The following is an 18,563-nucleotide window of genomic DNA, read 5'->3' as shown; positions in this document are numbered from 1 at the left end:
CTGATACGTCTAGATACGACTCTGACAAGTGTCACGTACGTAAGCATCCTGTCTGATCACCTGCATCCATTCAAGTTCATTGCGCATTCCGAAGACTTGGGCAGTTCCAGCAGGACAATGTGACACTCCACAGATGCATAATTGCTATAGAGTGGCTCCAGGAACACTCTTCTAAGTTTAAACACTTCCGCTGGCCACCAAACTACCAAGAAATAAACATTATTGAGCATACCTGGAATGCTTTGCATCGTGCTGTTCAGAAGATAAAGCCAGTCCCTCGCAAGCTTACGGATTTATGGACAGCCCTGCAGGATTCATGGTACCAATTCCCTCCAGCACTACTTCAGACATTAGTCAAGTCCATGCCAAGTCGTGCTGCGGCACTTCTGCGTGCTTGCGGGGGCCCTCACGATATTAGGCAGGTGTACCAGTTACTTTGGCTCTTCACTGTATTATCAATCACTTACATTTTCGACACAAACTGTTAACGATTGTTCCATCTTTGTCAATCACACTAGACACTTCAAATGACATTGAAATTAAAGCAATGCTTTGCCTATTATTCACTCGTGATTCTGTCGCCTTTCTTGCATACACGAGATAATTTTTACAATCATTATTTTTTTGTAATTTCTGCGCACACACTGTAGAACTCGACCCCACGCCAGTAACCGTTACCTCTTTGACCTATCTTCTCCGTTGTCTCTGCGACCGTCGCCGCCTCTCGAATGCTCCGTGGGCATCTCTTTAGCACGGCGTCTCCACCTGTCTTTCATACGCTGATCAAGCGAATATAACCGAATGGTTCACAGCAGCAAAACATGCATTCCTCACGTGGTAGTCAGTCTGACGAGTACAATACTTTTCTGAGCAATTCCTTTTTTTTCACAGTATTTTCGTAACCTACGAATTAAATGAAAGCGGTAATTGGTCCAGGGATAAATTTAGATATTAGTAAACTAAACTAAACCAAACTAAACTAAGCTCCGTCCGAACAGGTCCCGGAAGAGCCAACGGCAGCGCCGACCGCCGTGTCATCATCAGCCTATAGGCGTCAGTGGATGCGGGTATGGAGGGGCGTGAGGTCAGCACACTGCTCTCCCGGCCGTTACTTTTCGTGGCCAGATCCGCTACTTCTCAGTCAAGCAACTCCTCAATTTGCCTCACAAGGTCTGAGTGCACCCCGCTTGCCAACAGCGCTCGGTAGCCCGGACGGTGATCCATCCAAGTGCAAGCCAAGCCCGACAGCGCTTGAGTTTGGTGATCAGACGTGAACCGTTGTTACCACTGTGGCAAAGCCTTTGGCTACGTATTAATAATTAATACTAAAAATGAATTGTATTTGTGTTGGTAAAAATGTGATCTGAGATCTGAGGTGACCGATGATATGGCCACCTTACAAGCTACCATACATTAGAAATTGTTTCATGCGTCAGTATGTTTGTGTAAACTACAATTAATGTTACTTTGATTTAGTGGACACTCACATTTAACAGTTGTTTCCGTTCTCTCTTTATTTCTGATATTATTCTTCAACACTGCAATTGCTATTCTATTTACTGTCACAAAAAGTCAGTCATTTGGCAGAAAATAATTCGTAAGTAAGTGTATCAGAAATACTGAACAGGTAGCAGCTAACAAGGGGCGTGGTGACCCTTCCATTGACCGCCGAAACCACTGTCTCGTTCAGAAAATAGAAATATGAGGGAAATACAAAACGTTGCTGCGTAAGTTTTAGCAAGGTACCATATTGCAATTTATAGTTGGACAAATGATGATTATGCAAGGGCTATTCGTTTATTAAGGTCTGAACAGTCACAAAATGGAAACCACAGTGAAAATCAAAACTGTTTTATTTGCAACAGTTAGCTACACCTTCCAGCTATTTCTCTACATATGCGCCGCTCCGACTTGGACATGAAAATGGAAATGATCGTATGGCATTTTTGGCCAGGAGGCCCCCATCGGGGGAGTTCGGCCGCCGTATTACAAGTCCTTTTTAGTTGACGCCACTTCGGCGACTTGCGAGTCAAGGACACACAACACCCAGTCCCCTGCCGGGAATAGAACCCGGCCCCCTGTGTGGGAGGCGGTAACGCTACCGCTACGCTACGGAGGCGGACGACTTAGACATGTGTCGTAACGTTAAACCGACTTTGCAATATCCTTATCATAGAAAGTAGCCGCCTGTGCTTTACGTCAGTTCTCTACGCTTCTCTGGAGCTGGTCGCTTTGAATCGATGTAGATGATGTAGAACTGGTAACAGGTGCTCTGACATACCTTGGCAGCGAGGTGACGTGCATGTGTTAGTCAGTTTTATGAAATCATCGCTAAAAGGGAAGTCGACATGGAGACATGGTAGCTTTATAAGAAAGAGCTTGGACTTACCCTGATCAGATTATAAATGAAGCTGAAAGCTTTGTTATCGTAACATTGTAGACTGTTCAGTGTGTTGTAACTGGTGCAGCCATGTAACAATACATAAGAATAGTGGTCATAAAAACAACCTAATCGATAGAGACCACAGCTTAGTGTCACAAACTGTTAATGAGAATCGGTTTCACACCAGACATAAATTGCTCCTGTAAGTGAATGCAATCAGTTTCCGGTCGAAAATTGCCGAAGGAACTGCATGCAATGGACATCTAGAATTCGTTACATCGCTAAAAGCCGTTTCTCACAGCGGAACATAAAGCCAATCGCCTTCAGTGGGCCAAATAGCGTAGTCACTGGTCAGTAGGGCATGTATTGAGGTCCGATGAATCTATATTTTGCCTCTTACGCAAATGATGGCAGTCGTCGCGTGCATCGACGGCCCAACTACGTATTTAACCGACAGCGTGTAGGGGGTATAGTTCAGACTGAAGAGGGTTCTATGTTATTTTGAGGTGTATGTATTGGGCCCATTCATTTAGGTTACTGTGGATATGACCCAGGATGTTTATTTTTAAGCATTATCAGTGGGCAAATGTTATCCTTCGTTCTATAGATTCATGAATGGTATGCTGTCGTCACTCCTGTATTCCTAGATGACATCAGTCATGTCTACATAGCTGCATGCATACGTTCCTGGTTTGGTGAGCACTCGGGACCTTAGCGCTCTGAGCTGGCCAGCTGAATCAAACGACCTTTCCCATATAAAATTTGTGGGGCTATTTGGACAGTAGGTGAAACGTAGCAATAAATATCATCGTAATTTTGTAGCTCTACGGCATCGTATTAGTGAGTGACTTCAGCCGGATATGGCATAGTTGAAGTAACTAGTGGATTTTCGTCCTCGTCGAACTGAGGCCATTACCAAGGCTAGACGCCGTGTTAGACTCGTGATGTTTTCTGGGGATGAGTAATTTTTAGTCTATAGTGCTAATTACTTCACAGTTTAATGATTATAATTTATTATATCTTTATAATTTTGTTTCTGATTTTTCCTTCTCTTCTTCTTCTTCGCGGATGGATCACAATATTTGTTGGCCTTCCTTTTCGTCCAGTATTCCTTCATACGCAACGAATGGGCTAGTTTTCGTTGCGCAGACCACGTATGTCGGTTAGCTTTTCTCTCCTCTTCCTCAAAACCTCATGTGTTTGTGATTTTTCTGATTTCATTTCTGTCATGTAGATTAGGAGACCCTAATTCTCTCAGGTCTTTTTCCGTCTGTTTGTACCAGTTCGATCTTGTAGTTTTGTTCTTTAAAAATTTATGGATTTTGTGCGTTAACCTGTTTGAGTCCAGTCTTTCTAAATGCCCCATGAATTGAATTCTTCTCATGCGCATTGTGTCTGTTTTTTAGAGATATTTTTATATATTTCTGCATTGGGTTTTGGATAATGCACACCATCTTTAGTTCTTGGTCCTAGGATTTTCCTCATTATTTTACGTTCTTTCACTTCTAATTCCCCTTTTAGTGTTCTGTGTTGAAGATTTAGTGTCTCAGATGCGTAGAGAGCTTCGGGTTTAATTACTGTTGTGTAGTGTCGTATTTTGCAGTTCCACGAGAGACTCTTTTTGTTGTAAAGGTTTTTTGTTAACTGAAACGCCGTCTCCATTTTCTGGGCTCTTGATCTGACAATTTCTTTTCATTACAATTTTCTGCAATCCATTCACCTAAATATTTAAATTCTTTTACTCGAGAGATGTAGTTATTATCAATTTTGAGATCAGAAGGTGCATCATTGATGTCCGTCATAATTATTTTTTTTTTTTTCAAATGAAATTTCTAAACCTATTTTTGCTGCCTGCTCTTGCAATAATTCTAGCTGTTTCTGTGCATCGGTAATGTCTTGGGCGATCAGTGCCATGTCGTTAGCAAATGCTAAACAGTCTATGCACTTACGTTTTGGTCCCAGTCTGTGCGCTGGTGCCCCTGCTTTTCTCCATTCTCGAACAACTTTTTCAAGAGCACAATTGAAGAGCCCTGGGGAAAGTCCATCCCCTTGTCGTACTCCTGTGTATATTTCAAATTCTGTGCTCAATTTTCCCATAAATTTTACTTTGGATTTGGTCTCCATGAGTGTTTGTTGTCTTTTGATCTAGTCCAAATTCTGCTAATACTTCAAAAAGGGATTCTCGGTCTATACTGTCATATGCTTTATTATTATTATTATTGCTTGAGTTTCATTCTCTACTATTTTTGCTATCATTGTTCTTATTACTATACATATCAGATGATGAATCATAAATGTGACAGTGTACTGCAAGTATCATGCCAGATAAACCAACAAGTCTGTATTAATAAATGCATAATCCACGGCACAATGGCAGCTACAGGTTGCCTACCTAACCGCTTCCAGGGGCAAAAAAAAATTGATTTTCAATATTTCATACAATAATGACCGAACTTAAAATTCTAAAATTCTGTATAATCTACTCCTCAAGAGATATAATATCATATTAAGGTTTTGACACAGCAAGTCAGTTATTGCTGCTAGAAACTGTCTCTGTCTTGAGGCACCATAACTGACGGAGCACAAATTGCCCAGACCATATCCGTGTTGTATTTGAGAACGGGTCACTTAGTGATTTTCAAGAATCTTTGCAATAATTTCAAACCTGTACTAAACTTTTTCTCACTGACACCTCCCTCTCCCATTCACAACATAATGAAAAGAAATAAAGTTTATCGCTTACTGAATTTCCGCTGTTCGTGCAGTGAAACTGGAGCATAAAGTTTTAATGTCTTACTTCTTTACTACTAAATCTATTAACAACACATTTTGCACACAGTATCCACATAAATCACTGAATGTACCTGAAAAATTATATCACTGTACGGTACGTAGTTCGGGGGATATGCCGGTTCATGCATAGTTGGAATTATTAAAAAATCGCAAATTGGAGTTAACTCAAATGGTTCAAATGGCTCTGAGCACTATGGGACTCAACTGCTGAGGTCATTAGTCCCCTAGAACTTAGAACTAGTTAAACCTAACTAACCTAAGGACATCACAAACATCCATGCCCGCGGCAGGATTCGAACCTGCGACCGTAGCGGTCTTGCGGTTCCAGACTGCAGCGCCTTTAACCGCACGGCCACTTCGGCCGGCTTGGAGTTAACTGATTTATTTGTAAGACCTATTGTAGAGACAAAGGAACAGGCCATGTAATGCTTGAGCCTCATTAAATGTTAAGAAAACGTTAGTGTTGCTTCTTACTATAACATGGTTGTCCTGAGTGCACTTCTGCTAACGAAAAAGAAATAAACTGTTTCAGAGTAGCGTGTCCGTGGCTTGGTGGCGCTTTAGACACGTCTCTCCACACATATACACACAATTTTAATTTTTTTCAAATCCATGTTCCAATTTAGATGCCGATCACTCCGAGAACGGCCGGCCGGGGTGGCCGAGCGGTTCTAGGCGCTACAGTCTGGAACCGCGCGACCGCTACGGTCGCAGGTTCGAATCCTGCCTCGGGCATGGATGTGTGTGATGTCCTTAGGTTAGTTAGGTTTAAGTAGTTCTAAGTTCTAGGGGACTGATGACCTCAGAAGTTAAGTCCCATTGTGCTCAGAGCCATTTGAACAACTCCGAGAACTTTTCATACATACCTTGTGTCCCACGGCATGCAGGAAAGCCCATAGCAAGAATATGAAGGGCGCAGTGATGGAGAAGCATTTGAGGCAAATAGGGGAAATACGAGAAGGCGCGAGCGGACCTACAGGTAGGCGGCGCGGCGCATGCAGTATTAACAGAGTGCGGTGAGTAACGAGGTTTAATCTGGGCGCGCCGGCCGTCGGCAGGCGGGGCACGTAGCCAGCGGCGCTCATATGGCGGCCGCACCTGCCGCGCCGCCGCCACCACCATCACCACCACCACCACCACCACCAGCAGCAGGTAGCAGCGAACAAAGAGCGCCCACCTGCGGACGTGACTGCCGACCCGCAGCCTCAACTCGACTCGCTTCTTATTGCCAGCTCCACACCTCATTCCCACCGAACGTCAGAAACACACTCTACCGTACGTGAACATTGTAGGGGAGGCGAATGAAGTTTAAATAATCCGTAGGGGTACAAAGAAATGATTCAACGTTGTAAGGGTACGAATGTCGATACCGCAACGAGGTATCGAATCTTATTCTTACCGATCTCTGTCGGACCCAAAATGACAGGTGGTGCAGCGCGGAGGTTCCACTGCTAGTTGGTGAGAGCTTTTGGCTACTGCAGGAGAGGCACATAGATAGATTGAGAGATTAGCTCATAGAGAAGCACTGGTGGGAGCGTTGACCCATGTTCGCGAGCATAGGAGCACGAAGTACGAGTGTCGCCCCAAAAGACGTATAAAACCTGTTTTTTAACATCCAATTTATTTTCTACAGCCCTACATGTGATATTTTCGCAATACGTCGATACATTATTGAGAGACAAATTTGATTTTTAGAGTTCCATACCTCATTTGGTATAAATGTACCCTTATAGGATTAATTCGTTGTGTCTGCCTGTCTGTTCATCTATTAAGACCCTTTTCTCGCAATAACGAGTACACGTATCAAGTTGAAATTTATGTCAGATACTAAGATCTACGGTCCCTTGGCGGTGTGACCAAGTAAAACTTCTAAGTCAATGATATCAAAAGTTACTGCCTTTTATGTCACTTATTTTGGATACTCCCGTTGACCTAGAATCGTGAAATTTCACAACAAACAAGGTTCCACGGTACAAGAGAAGGGAAAAATTCGAAAATTTTAAATTTGTAATTACATCAAATAATTTTTTTTTTTTATTTTTTTTTTTTTTTTTTTTTTTTTGCCATTTGCTGTCGGTCTGTGTATCCGTCTGTCCATCTGTTCAGACTCCCTTCTCTCAGGAACGCGTAGTGACATCAAGCTGAAATTTTTGTCGGGTACTAAGGTCTTCGGCCCCACGGCGGTGTAAGTCATTACAATAAAAAGATACGACCATATATTTTACATATTTTGACCCTCGCAAACTCACGATTCAAAGCCTATACGTGACTGTCTATATGCACGTGTGACCCGGTAGTCCGGCGGTAAAGCGCGTGCCTGGAAAGCGTGCATCGTTGGAACAACTCTCGATCGGACGATGGATTTTCCAGTCTTCTTTTTAACCTAGTCTTCACCTCTCAACGATTTTAAGAGTCGCTGCAAATAAGACGTGGTTCGGATTGCACATTAAACTGTAGGTGTCCTCTCCCAGGTTGGTTATCAAGGGTAGGATAGAGAAACGGAAGTGGCTCAAATGGCTTTCTAAGGACAGCCTTGCACAAGGCCATTGAGTCACGTCAGATTGTTGTTATTATTTATACACATCATTAATTTTGCATGTAACCCCCAGAGCGCGAGGGCTACTCTCACTTGACCGTTTTTTCCACACAATCTCCGTCCCTTTCAGCTGCCTTACGTCACCATGAAACTTCTACCTCTAAGGTAGAAATCAGGCCCAGCACGTTTGCTCGACTTTCATCTTCAACTGTCTGAGTAATATTAACCCGAACACTCGCTTCTTCTACCCCCATTCGGCTTAACAGCTCGTTCACTGTTATGCGTTAGTCGGGCAACAGCAGATTCTCAATTCGCTACACGTTGTGAGACGCCTTTGCAGTGCTCGGCTTGCCGCTGCGCTGGAGGCCTCGAGCACTGGCATGTCCACTTTCACCAGATTATCTGCTTGCCCAACAGCTAGCGTACTGCGCCAATAGTGTCATTCCCACACACGTCCTTCAGTCTCTCGGTCTCACAACACATGTACTTTGCAAAGGCACGTTGCTTGAGATGAACATCAAGTGCAGCAGCCATCTTGACGGAGTGGTACGATCGCGCGACTTGCGCATACAGTCTGAATTAAATTTGAAGCCTGATGAAAGTTTCTATGGCCTCTGTGAATGGCAGACCAATAAGAGAGACAACGAAAGTCAAGCAAATAACCTGTATAAAAGACAACGTTCCGACTCACTCACTCACTCACTGATTCATCGTCTCGCAGCCCAAACCGCTAAGAACAGAAACTCGAAATTTGGAAATAGTGTTGAGCTTATACTGTAGGCGTCGTTTAAGAACGGATTTTAGAAGTTCACTCCCAAGGGGGTGAAGCAGGGGATAAAAGGCTTCCTGAAAATGTGAAGCTAAAAAGGCAATTTTGAAGTCAAACCTACGAAAACTGGTATTTGGTTTCTCAATCAGAAATAAATAAATATGTGTTTCAGTTTTTTCGAAATTTAACCCCTATGGGAGTGAAATAGTGGGTGAAAGTTTTTTGAAAATAAATCATTGTTAAAGAACTACTTAAGTATTTTAAAAGCTACATCTATGAAAACTGGTATTTATCTTCTCGATTTAGAAATAATAAAAATGTATCTCCGTGTTTTTGGAAATTCAACCCCAAAAAGAGTGAAACAGAAGATGAAATATTTTATTATGTTTCATTATGAACGCATTATCCAAGTTAAATCTACGAAAATTTGCATTTGGTTCTCGGTTAGAAATAAAAAAAAAATTCGTAGCACTGTATTTAGGAATGAAGTAGGGGATGCAAGTTTTCGAGGAAATATTTCATTATGCAAGCATTTATGAAGCTAAATTTCTGAAAATTTGTATTTGGGTTCTTTGTTAGAAATAAAGTACTCATGTCACTGTTATTCGAGACTCAACCCCTAACGGGGTGAAATGGGGCCGACTCATTCACGACCCGAGACGAAAACGCTAAGGATAGAAACTTGAAATTTGGAGGTGATGTGGATCTTATGTTATATGTATCATTTAAGAAGTACTTGCCCGAAATTCCACTTCTAAGGCGATGAAATAGGGGATCAAAGGCTTTTCGAAATTATGTCAGTATTAAGGCTATTTTGATAGAATAGCGAAAGTTTGTGTTTGGTTTGTCGTTCAGAAATTAAGAAAATACGTGTTTCAACATTTTCGGAAATTCAACCATTAAGGGGGTAAAATAGTGGGTGAAAGTTTTTTTGGAAATAAATCATTATTAAAGAAGTATTGAAAAATTTATAAATCTGCATCTACCAAAAAATTGGTATTTGATTTCTCGGTCAGAAATAAAAAATTCGTGTTTCATTATTTTTGCGAATTCAGCCCCCTAAGGGAGTGAAATAGAGGATGAAAAGTTCTATGAGATTATTTCATTATGAAAACATTTTCAAAACTAAATTTAAGGGAGTTTGTATTTGACTTCTCTGTTAGAAATTTAAAAAGTGCACGTTTCACTGTTTTTGGAAATTCGACCCTTAGTGGATGAAAATTTTCGAGATATTTCGTTTTATTAAAAAAATTTAACGCTAAATCTATGAAAATTGGTATTTCACTTCTCAGTTAGATATAAAGAAATTGTTACGGGATGAAAGTTTCTATGGAAATATCACCACAAGAACGCAAAAGTCATAATTACCAAAAGCTCTGGAGTTCAGCTACTAGAATCTGTTTTTCGTCAGAAGTGAATTCAGAAATGACCATGCTTTAATGGTCTTGATTAGCGTGAAATTTTAGAAGGTGTTGCAATATGTGAACAACATAAAAATTTGATTCAAGGAAAAGAAAGAAGTCTTTGCAGAAATGCAGACTACGCGAGCGAAGCAGCTGACGCTAGTAGTTAATAAAAATCGTCACAACGACCTACCAAGTTAAAATATATAGAGCAACAAAATAATGTAAAATTATCTTCGGCTTCCAGCTTCGTCAGGTCGTTATATATCCACGAGCTCTCGACTGAGTGCTCCTCCGCCATTGCTGTGTGATAACTGACTGCCATGTGGTTGTTTTTGTACTTTTGATTCCCTAGGTAATGAGGGCTATTCGAGTAATGATCCGTTTTAGGCTGAGGCACTTTTCAGCCAAACACCGTGAGATGGTAATGGTACAGAAGGAGTACAACTGGGAATATTTGGGAAGGAAATCTGTAATTTGCCTTACAGCCATGGGAAATAGCCCGAAATCCTTGATCTGAACCGGGGCATGGCAACTATTTTTCTTTTTTATTTAATTCTGGTACTATAGATCACAGATCAAAAACAAGGAAGCCTAGCGTATGTGCAAAATTGTATCTGTGTGCTACATCGGAGATCGACGAAAAAGGGAGCATGCGTGCATTCTACCTGGCCCCCGCACGCATCAGTACCGCCAGCTCTCCGTGTGGCAGACATGACCGGACACCACGCGGCGTTACCAGCGCGGGCAGAATCCGCCGCTTCCGAGGGACTCATTCGCGTCCGTACAATAGGTGACAAGAAAATAGTATCACGAGTATTCCACCGTTGGCAGCTACAAACGTCGGTGCATGGACTACACGAGACAGTTACCCTTGCCCTACGTTCACCGAGATATTCAGCTACGTTCAACCTTAGTACAGTTATATGTTAAGCTCCTCTCATTTACGATTCCAGATGTGGAAACAACCCAATTGAATGCCCACCCGCTCTGAAAGTGTCAAATAAGGAGTACATTTTCTTCTGCCACCTATCTTAGAGACAGAGACCGCTGACACCGGTAAGACTTCAGTACTACCACACACACACGAAAAAAAAAAATGTCTCCGGGTGGGTGCTGCTTAACTCATCGTCGCAGGACGCTCTCGCTGCCCATTGTTGGGAGAAACACTGGTGTTCTCAGCTTTCATCGTTGTTTCCTACTCGGACTCAGAATGCATGAAGGATAGAATTTTCTGTTTCTTTGTTGGTCCTAATCAGGACAACATTCTCGGAATCTGGATTATTTCCATGCAAGTGTATTTTCCTACGAAGCTGCTAGTGGTGTTTCTACGTACTAGGAACAGTCACTTTTAGATAACAGCTCTTTGAGACCTCTGTATTAATACCAAGTGAATGGCTTTTTGTTCTTACCATCGAAGCAGACGTATTTTATTGTCATTAAACTTGTTGAAACTTGATCACAGTGTTCCCTATGTTCCATTGAGGAACTCTTCACTATGTATGAGTGGGTAAAGCTGATACATGTCTACACGTCTAAATGCTGGTCATTGTCTGGTTGCAGGTTCTGCGTGGGCGACCGCTTCTACCTGTGCGAGAACAAGATCCTGTGCGAGTACGACTACGAGGAGCGGCTCGTCTTCGCCAACATGGCGTACAACCCGTCCAGCCTGGCGCACATCAAGCGGCACCTGCCTCCACCGGTCAGTACCGCCGTCAACCTCAGAGGCCACAAATTACTTGTCCTTATTACCGAACAGCAAGCAGACCCCCCCCCCCCCCCTCTCTCTCTCTGTTTCTATTCAGACACTGCAGTTCCTTTAATAGACTGCCCTCATGGCGTTCCCCAACGTGTTTACATATGTATGCTTGCGAATGCTACAGTCTTTAATTCCTTCTGAATGACATTTTCATTTGTTCTTTTAACCGAGTAAGTCGGAATACTGATTCGGTACCCGGAAGGAATGAAATTCAAATCTCCATCGGGCCATCCTGATTTGAGCATACCTTAGTTTTCCTGAAATCGCTTCTGGGTAATGTGAAAGGCACATCTGACGTGTGTTCATAGACCTTTACAGTCTGAGTCAATTTTCAGTTAGAATAAAGAGGAAAAGTTAGACCAGTTTGCACGCGATACAAGCATTGTTGTGAGGCTGAGGGAAGTAGAACCAACCGAGAAAATTGTTACGATATTTTTGCGAGGGTACCCACTGGTTTCGCATAAATGGGCTAGCTTTCAACTTTGACAAAAAAAAAGAAAAAACAGAACTCATCCAATTTTGTGCTGTCACAATTGCCCCACCTCCTGTTAACCTAGATACCAACAAGAAATAATAAACAGGACAAAAATTTCTAAGATTTTATGATTCAATATTGATGAAAAGAATGCAAAAGCCACATAGAAGACCTGCTAACACGTTTAGGTTCGGTTAATTTCATGATAAGAAAAACTGCAAACTTTGGGGAAATAGAAGTAAGTTAACATATTTTGCGTATTTTCTCTAGCTGATATCGTATATCATATTATTCTGAGTTAATTCCTCACTTGAGCGAAAAGCATTCATTGCACAAAAGTAAATCACTAGAAATATGCATGGGATTCAAGGAGATACATCGTGAAGTGACATTTTTAAGCAGGTGGGATGTTAATCACAGCCTCACAGTAGATTTACTCACTTATGAAATGTGTAAATAATCCATCTGAATTTGAGAGTGACAGAGATATTCACAAGTACAACACTAGAATGAAAAATGATATGTGTTATGACTAACTTTGACACAGAAAAGAGAAATATGCAGCTATAAAATTCTTTGACCATCTACTCATTGAAATAAAATGTCTGACACATAGAAAAAGTATTTTCAAATGTAGATTGAAGTTGTTTCTTCTTAACTACTCTTCTATACCATAGATAAACTCCTGAATAGAAATAATTTGACATCTGTAGAGAAAAAAACTATAAATGGTCAGCATTTAGCCATATCAACATATTTGCATCTTGTGTGTGTGTGTGTGTGTGTGTGTGTTTGTGTGGTCCTGTATTTGTTCTATGGCACGTTCCACGCCAAAATGTTTAACTTGGATATTATATATCGAACATGTAACTGACTTGGTTAGTGTCACGACGTATAGTGGTAAATATACCACATAGCATTCAAACCGTGTTTGATCAGGATATCTAAAATCCAGAAGAGTTTTGTAGAAACCACAGCTGGTTTTTCCCCACGTCTTCTTCGACTGAGCTTGTATTCTGTCGTTAATGACCAGGATGAAGAAGAAGCTTTGTATTATAATATTCCTTAATTTTGAGTTGTTTTCTACGATGATACAATTGTGTAGGCTCTTTAGGTGTTTTATAATGGGGGAATCCAGCATAGTGTCATTCCCTAAATTTTACCCTTTTTGAGCTTTTACTTGCTCATGTGTGAAAGTTATCCCTTGGTTTAAATATCTTTTTCATATGAAAGTATTTAAGTGTCTTTCGTTGATACCATGGACGAAATTTCCGACGCCTCTACTTGCACGAGATACCCAAATACGAAGCTGACATTTTTATGTTTGAGGATCATTTCTGTAAGATAACCGGCTAACAAAGAGTCGATGATAATTGTCTGTAAGTAATTTTATACATCTCAGAGTTCTTTCATTCTCATGTTACATACACCTATAGGGTAGCAGTCGTCAATATTGAAAATTTCTATCCTGTTCTAGAACCATACCGTACGTGGCTTTTAGATAGTCTTTAAGAAGTCACAGTTTTTCTACTCTAAGTGTGGAGTCTATAAAGTTTTCATGATCATTTTCTTCTTTCGCCTTCGCGTAAAGACTAACAATTACCACCACTCCTTGTGTCCCTCCCATTTAACTATCTACAATTGACTGCTACACTAACCATTATGTAGTTCTGACGATCGTATTGCCACTATTATTACTGGTCCCGTTTCGCAGTCAGTATTTGATATTTATGTTCATATGTCTTTAATGGTTTCATGCTAGATACATCTCCTTAAATGGTACAATGCACTCACAGGTCATCAACGACCAAATGTGTCTTTGTTTCACAGAATGACTTACTGATATAAGCTCATACATGCTCAAATATTTGTCTGGCCATCCTGCTTTAGTTCCTCTGTGTTTTCCGTAAACAAATGCCCATTTTTGGTTATTATTAATACCTCATGTACCTCTTTCCTATATTCCCGGCAAAAAAAAACCACTGTCCCATTCTCAAGGACCTCAATCTAGACGGGAACTTCAGTCTTAATGGCATAAATTAGCATTTAAAGAAAATACATTAGTTTACCGAATTGGTAGTTCAATATTTAAAAATAGGTGATAATCTAATAGCCATGTGGGATTGGAACACGGTGGTAAGGAATGGAATAGAAGAATGAGTTACGAAAAAATATGGGCTTGGTAGCAGAAATGAAAAAGCAGGTAGGAACTGAGATCACAATTTAGTAATGATAAAGAATAGACTGAAGTTTAAAAGAATCTTCGGGAAGAATCGGTGTGCAAAGAAGTGGGATACTGAAGTACTGAGAAATGAGCAGATGGGTTTTAAGTTCTCTGAGGTTACACAAATTGGGATAATGAATAATACAGTAGGCAGTGTACTTGAAGGGAAATCGGGATCTCTAAATAGGACAAGCATAAAAGTTGAACAGACAAACATAAATACAATGAAGGTAGCTGCGAAGCAGTTTTGGGTAACAGAAAAAAAACTTCAACTAACCGAACAAAGAAGGAAAGACGCAAATACAACAGTATAAGTCACCAAAGAAATAAATAAATATGAAGTGTAGCGAATCCAAGGCGAAAAGGCAGCCGGAAAACGTAAACAAATCGAAATGGAAGTAATTGATGGAAGGAATGATTCAGCATATTGAAAAGTTACAACAACCTTCCGTGAAATGAAAAATAAGGGCGACGGCATTAAGAGTGCAATGAGAATCCTAGTGTTCGACGCAGAGGAGGGACCAAATAGGTGGAAAGAGTAGATTTAATTGGGAGCGGGAATACTTACCTGATGTGTTAGAAAAAGAAACCGAAGTCGATATGGAGGACATACGAAATCCAGGACTGTAGTTAAACCGAGTTTGAGAGACTTGCGCTCAGATAAGGCAGAAGGGGTCAATAACATTCCTTCGGAATTTCTGAAATCGCTGGCGAAACTGCCAACCAAATGACTGTTCTGGTCGTTATGTTGAATCTATCATATTGGACGCACACCGTCGGACATTCGGAAAAACGTATTTCGCAAAAATGCGATGACAGCAAGAGTAGATAAGTGTGAAACTATGGTACAATCAACTTGACAGCAAGAATAATATACAGAACAATGGAAAAGAAAACTGAGGATCTGTTAGATAAATATCAGTTTGGCTTTAAGAAATGTAAAAGCACCAGAGAGTTTGTACTGACGTTGCGATTGATAATGGAAGGAAGACTTAAGAAAAATCAAGACATGTTCGTAAGTGCTGTCGATCTGGAAGATTTAGGGATACGCTATATGGAAATCCGGGTAATATACAATATGTAGAAGAACCAAGAAGGAGTAATAAAGAAGTGCTCTGATTAAAAAGAATGTAAGGCAAAAATGCAGTTTTTTGCCTCTGATGTTGAATCCATACATCGAAGAACCAATGACATAAAAAAGAAGGTTCAACAGTGGGATTAAAGTTCAGGGTGAAAGCACATCGATGATAAGATTCGCTGATAACACTGCTATCCTCATTTAAATTGAAACAGATTTACAGGACGTGTTGAATGGAATTAACAGTCTTGTGAGTACAGCATATGGACTGAGAGTAAAACGCAGAAAGACGTAAGTAATGTGGAGCGGTAGAGATGAGAATATCGATAAACTTGGCGACCTCGAAGTAGAGAAAATTTAAAAAATTCAGCTACCTTGGAAGTAAAATTGCACAGTTCGAACGAAGAAAGAGAATGTAAACAGTACAAACATAGGGGCATCCCTGACCAAGAGAAGTCTGCTAATGTAAAACCATAGGCCTTAATTTGGGGAAGAAATGTCTGAGAATGTAGTTCATCACAGCATTGTATGGCAGTAAAACATGGACTGTAGGGCAGCTGAAGGAGAGCAGCACTGAAGCGTTTAAGACGTGCTGTAGAAAAAAGTTGAAAATTAGGTGGACTGACAAGAAATGAGGAGGCTCCACGCAGAATCGGCGAAAAAAAGGAAGATATGGAGAACAGTGACAGGAAGAAAGGATAGGCTACATGACGTGTTAAAATATCAGAGGATAACGTCATTAGTATTAGAGGGAGATGTAGAGGGTAAAAACTGTAGGGGAAGACATAGATAGGCATACATAAAAAAACAGTTTATACGTATTGCACAAATGCTGCTTTGAATGAGATAAAGAGAGGAATTCGTGACGGGTTGGACAAGTTCACTTAGAACGAGCGAAGTGGATCTGTGGTTAGAGCACTGGAGTCGCATTCAAGAGGACGACGATTGAAATCCCCGGGATGATTCACTGAAACAGCACGACCGATTTCCATCCACCTCGTTCCCCAAGCTACGGTTGTGTTGCGTCTCAAGTATCCTATCGTCGACGTGACGTTAAACCCTAATCTTCTCTTGTTCTTTTAGAAGGGTTACAATTGCATTGATATAACGTTTTGGATAGGTGCTGGCATACTAGTATGCTCAGCGCTAATTTCATGCTGCAAAGGGAGCTGCTAGCACGGTCAAACGGGAAGAAAAAACAAGCTTTTCCCAGTAAAAAAAAAGAGCCGACATTGTAATATTTCTGTTCGTGTGAGCGTCTAGCGGCCAGCAGTATCGCGATGGTTGAGGTTCACCTGTTGTTTTTCCTGCAGCTGGGGACCTTGCGTGTCGGAAGGCTTTACGGAGACCGACGTACCGAGTGGAAAGATCGTCAGCTGCGACACTTCAAGGTCTCCAGTGCGACAAACACAGTCGCAAGTCGCAGTTCGGGAAAACATAGCCAACGTTTCATATGGCGCGATTTTGTCTCAACTGGAGGGAAATAATCAAGCTGTAACTCTGACAGGTGAATAAACGACTTATTACAAAGGGCTTGAAGGGATCAAATGCTGCGTTGACCATTTGTGAAAAGTACAACTGTGTACCCGAGCGGGACTGGTACTTAGATATTTGCCATACGTGGGAAATGCTATTCGAATGGACCTAAACACCTCAAAGGCTGGCTGAAGATTTTCAACTCGCCACTGGCTCCTCTTCATTTGTTCTAGATGTTAACGAGGCTTCTGAATTTTCAGCACTTCATTGTCTGTGGGCTAATGCCAGACCGGTACTAAAACGCAATAGCTGAAAAACCATCAAATCAATATGTGCATCTTTAGAAATTTCTTCCACAATTGATTATACTAATGATCCCAAACCTAAATAATTTCCAAACTATTGTATATTCGCGCAACCCCAGCTGTTGAAAGGCTTGATGTTAGGAATAACTCCGCCAACAGCTGGTAAAATTGTTGTTTATTAAAACACAACCGGTTTCGCGGCCTAAGCCGCATGATCAGGACAAACGACGATATTCACTGAACAGTAAATTTTGACTAGGAGCTGTGGGTATGGTTGTGCTCTTTTAACGTTCTTGCAACTGATGATGCGGCTTTATGCCCCGAAACCGGTTTTGTTTTAATAAGCAACAATTTTACAATCTGTTACCTGAGTTCTTCCTGACATTATGACTAAATCTTTTGTCATAAGTACGAAAGAGAGATAGCCTTCAGAAATGAGCGTTGCTTACAGGAAGCAAGATAACTGAAGCGAACCTCATACTCTGTCGTGGAGTTTTGGCTGTAAGACTTAGGAAGAAGATGTTGTTCTTGTTTTGTTCCAATCTGCTTTCTATATTCATCTCTTGATCTCTCTCTACGATTTTTACCCTCCACGCTGCCCTCCAATACTAAATTGGTGATCCCTTGATGCCTCAGATCATGTCCTACCAACCGATCCTTTCTTCTAGTCAAGTTGTGCTACAAAATCCTCTTTTCCCCAATTCTATTCAGTACCTCCTCATTAGTTACGTGATCTGCCCATCTAATCTTCATCATTCTTCTGTAGCACCACATTTCGAAAGCTTCTATTCTCTTCTTGTCCAAACTATTCATCGTCCATGTTTCTCTTCCATACATGACTACACTCCATACAAATACTTTCAGAAAAAGACTTCCTATCACTTAAATCTATACTCGATGTTAACAAACGTCTCTTCTTCAGAAATGATTCTCTTGCCATTGCCAGTCTACTTTTTACAACCTCTTTACTTCAGCCATCATCAGTTATTTTGCTGTCCAAATAACAAAACCCATCTACTACTTTAAGTGTCTCGTTCCTAATCTAATTCCCGTAGCATCACCTCGGTTAATAAGACTACATTTCATTATCTTTGTTTTGCTTTTGTTGACAGGCAAATTTTACTCAGTGAGAACACGAGAGAAGCTCTCCTCTACGAAGAAACAATAAAGTTAACAACAGTCGAGAAATAAGATTAACATTGAGGGTGAAATCAATACAAGAGTCGTTCTGGACAACGTTATCACCAGTGAAAGTGATGAAGAATTATAGGAACAGTTCAGCGGAATGAGCGGAGAATATGTATTAAGAATAAACCAAAGAAAGACGGAAGCATAGAGAAGGTGCAGAAAACAAATTAGGAT

General features: G+C 41.0%; 1 protein-coding gene across 1 annotated transcript in view; it reads left to right on the top strand.

The window, feature by feature from the left end:
• LOC126253330 (LIM domain only protein 3-like) overlaps window positions 1–18,563 on the top strand; it is a gene marked incomplete at its 3' end in the record, with an annotated part of 1,158,153 nt that overhangs the window by 1,052,800 nt on the left and 86,790 nt on the right. Inside the window, exon 6 of the mRNA XM_049954595.1 lies at window positions 11,448–11,586. Within this exon, the coding sequence (XP_049810552.1) occupies window positions 11,448–11,586 (139 nt within the window). The remainder of the gene's footprint in view (window positions 1–11,447; window positions 11,587–18,563) is intronic.

This window comes from Schistocerca nitens, chromosome 4, assembly GCF_023898315.1.
Source record: "Schistocerca nitens isolate TAMUIC-IGC-003100 chromosome 4, iqSchNite1.1, whole genome shotgun sequence".
Lineage (NCBI taxonomy): Eukaryota > Metazoa > Arthropoda > Insecta > Orthoptera > Acrididae > Schistocerca > Schistocerca nitens.
The sequence above is the reverse complement of the archived record's forward strand: the minus strand, read 5'-3'. Positions and strand labels throughout refer to the sequence as shown.